The sequence below is a fragment of the Aplysia californica genome, unplaced genomic scaffold (genome assembly GCF_000002075.1).
Source record: "Aplysia californica isolate F4 #8 unplaced genomic scaffold, AplCal3.0 scaffold01673, whole genome shotgun sequence".
In the NCBI taxonomy this organism is placed as follows: Eukaryota; Metazoa; Mollusca; class Gastropoda; order Aplysiida; family Aplysiidae; genus Aplysia; species Aplysia californica.
In genome coordinates, this window is record NW_004798943.1 from 1 (window position 1) to 2500 (window position 2500).

The 2500-nt window shown below is 36.3% G+C and overlaps 1 protein-coding gene across 1 annotated transcript in view; it reads left to right on the forward strand.

The window, feature by feature from the left end:
• The first annotated feature begins 1902 nt into the window (after positions 1-1902).
• The window catches only part of LOC101845215 (dermatopontin-like), a 5824-nt gene continuing 5226 nt past the window's right edge, over positions 1903-2500 (forward strand). The window contains exon 1 of the mRNA XM_013090916.2: positions 1903-2131. Within this exon, the coding sequence (XP_012946370.1) occupies positions 1927-2131 (205 nt within the window). The 5' untranslated portion in view covers positions 1903-1926. The remainder of the gene's footprint in view (positions 2132-2500) is intronic.

A 2500-nucleotide genomic window follows, 5' to 3' on the forward strand; every position in this document is an offset into this window, starting at 1 on the left:
TTAAAAACAAGAAGAAGTTGAAAACAGAAATTGGTGCTTTTCCAAACGAACCTGAATTTAAAAAATAAATTATATCATTCGGTACTCGAAAAAGATTCGATGCCAATATGACATTTGAAAGCATCGATTCCGGTTAATAAGTATCGATAGCAACCGAAAAACCGACACAACTTTCGCAGCCCACTCACACGAATTCTCAGCCAATCAGAGAGTAGCACGCCCACTTTACAAATCTACAGCCCATAAATACTTGAAACCGCCCCATCACTCGCCGTCCCTGCACACACCACTAATCGAGACGAACATCGAACGACTGAACACGGACCCCTTGAGAATATCCACTCTGCACTTGGTTTCTACTTCTGTAAGTATCGCATAAATTAATGTGTCACAACGCAGTGGAATCAGACACTCGTCAATATTTGGGCATAATATGGAATTATTAGTATCATTTTAAAGCTCGTTGAATTGCTTTCCATTTTACTGAAAGCAATACATATGTAGCTCTAATAGAAGTCAAGATTGAAGGAGATCGGGGTCGCCTGGTGTTAGAGGTAAAATTAGCGAGAAAATAGCTGCCAAAGTTTTGTGACTTCCGAAGCATGAGTGTCCCTGTAGACTGTAAATTTACTCTTTTTTTTTGGGTACTTTTGATCAACGTTTTTCAGAAATATCCACACTGAAATGTGTTCTTTGGTTTTAGTTTTGGTTTTAGTAAGTGTTTTACGGCACTTGGAACACAATAAGGTCATATTATAGTGCCGAAATGTGTTCTTAAATAGACACACAAGACATTGAGGCAAAAAAGAAAAATTCGAAAAAATTTGCCCAACGGCCAGGAAAAGTGCCAGTTTCTTTGATTGCATTATTTTGACGAGCGCCTGATTTCACCACGGCGGCTCACATATATGTCTATTAGTTTGTTTGCTTCTTTTAATTAAATGATCAAGATGTGGTAAACTTTTCGCTTTCTCAGAATGACAAAGTTCTGTATTCTCTCTTTAGAGAAATCTGACGTCAAAGATTTTGAGTTTCACAACATGTCATTACTTTTCGTATGAAACTCTTTGAATATTTAGACAACGACTCGGAATAATCTAACCATTTTGATAGAGCGGACAGAACATGGGCGTTTTCCGTGATGTAAAAGTTGCTCTTCCGCAGGAAACACACAAATCTATATTAAATCAGTCGATCACTTTGGTCGCCTAAAACTTCCGAAGCACTTAGCTTTTGAATTTGAAAACAATTAACGGTGGTTCAGAATCATTTAAAGGGTGCGCAGTCATATTAAAGAATCTAAGTCAATGCAGTTTAATTTTCAGTGTTTAATTAGTTTCGTTTAGATCTAATGTTAGGAAAGTCCATCTTTTAATACGCCATTGTAAACAAGTTAGGCTTCCCTTCACTAGCCGTGCGCACTGTTCCCAAAATGACTTGACGATCTTTTGTGTTGATCTACCTCCTCCTTGAATCTTTAAGGTCATCATCATAATTTTATGATGGGCAAACTATCTTCTTCTTCTTCTTCTTCTTCTTCTTCTTCTTCTTCTTCTTCTTCTTCTTCTGAGTTACATCTCGGATTCAGGCCTTAAGGAGATAAATACATCACACTTATAGGTGAAGTTTTTTAAATTTATAAGTATGAAATAAAAGGTAAGTGATACTTAAAGAATATGGCATAAATAGAAAATCTACAAATTTGACCCTAGTGTCACTTTTTGGCCAATATCTCCAGTTGTGGACTGCGAGAAGTAACTCATTTTATCAGCGCGCCTCACACTATTATTATTATCATAATTACTACTACTACTACTACTACTACTACTACTACTACTACTACTACTACTACTACAATCTAACAGGAACATTTTTTTTCAGACAAAACAAAGGCCCTAGAGACATAGATAAAACACTACTAGTACAATGCTTCGTCTTGCCGTCCTCGCCATCTGCGTTGTCGGCTATACACAAGCCTACCAGAACGACTGGGACGGTCCCCATAACTTCCAGTGCAGGCACGGGGAGTACGTCACTTCCGTCCACAGCGTCCATGACAACCGTCGCGAAGACCGACGCTGGCAGCTTGGTTGTGGGGGCAATGAAGCCAGTGGGAGCTGTAGATGGAGCGGTAGGTGTTCCCGAAATGTCTTGCGGGTTGAACGTCTTATTTATTTATTTATTTGTTTATTTATTTATTTAAATTTATTTATTTAGATATCTATTCATTTTTATTCATTTTTATTTCAAATATTTTTTACATTTTAAAATTTTTTAATTTTTTTTTATTTTGACGTAAAACACATACTCAATCAATCAATCAATCAATCATATTTATTTAAAGATCAATTTACAATATTTCTGTAAAATCAATTCAATGTCCAGCATGTTTAAGGTGCTATTTGGTTTCATTCGTCTATTTTATTCACTATTTTTTTTAGATCAGTTATACAGCAGTTCAGAGAGTCAAATCGTTTAATTTCTTTCAGGTTGAATGTCT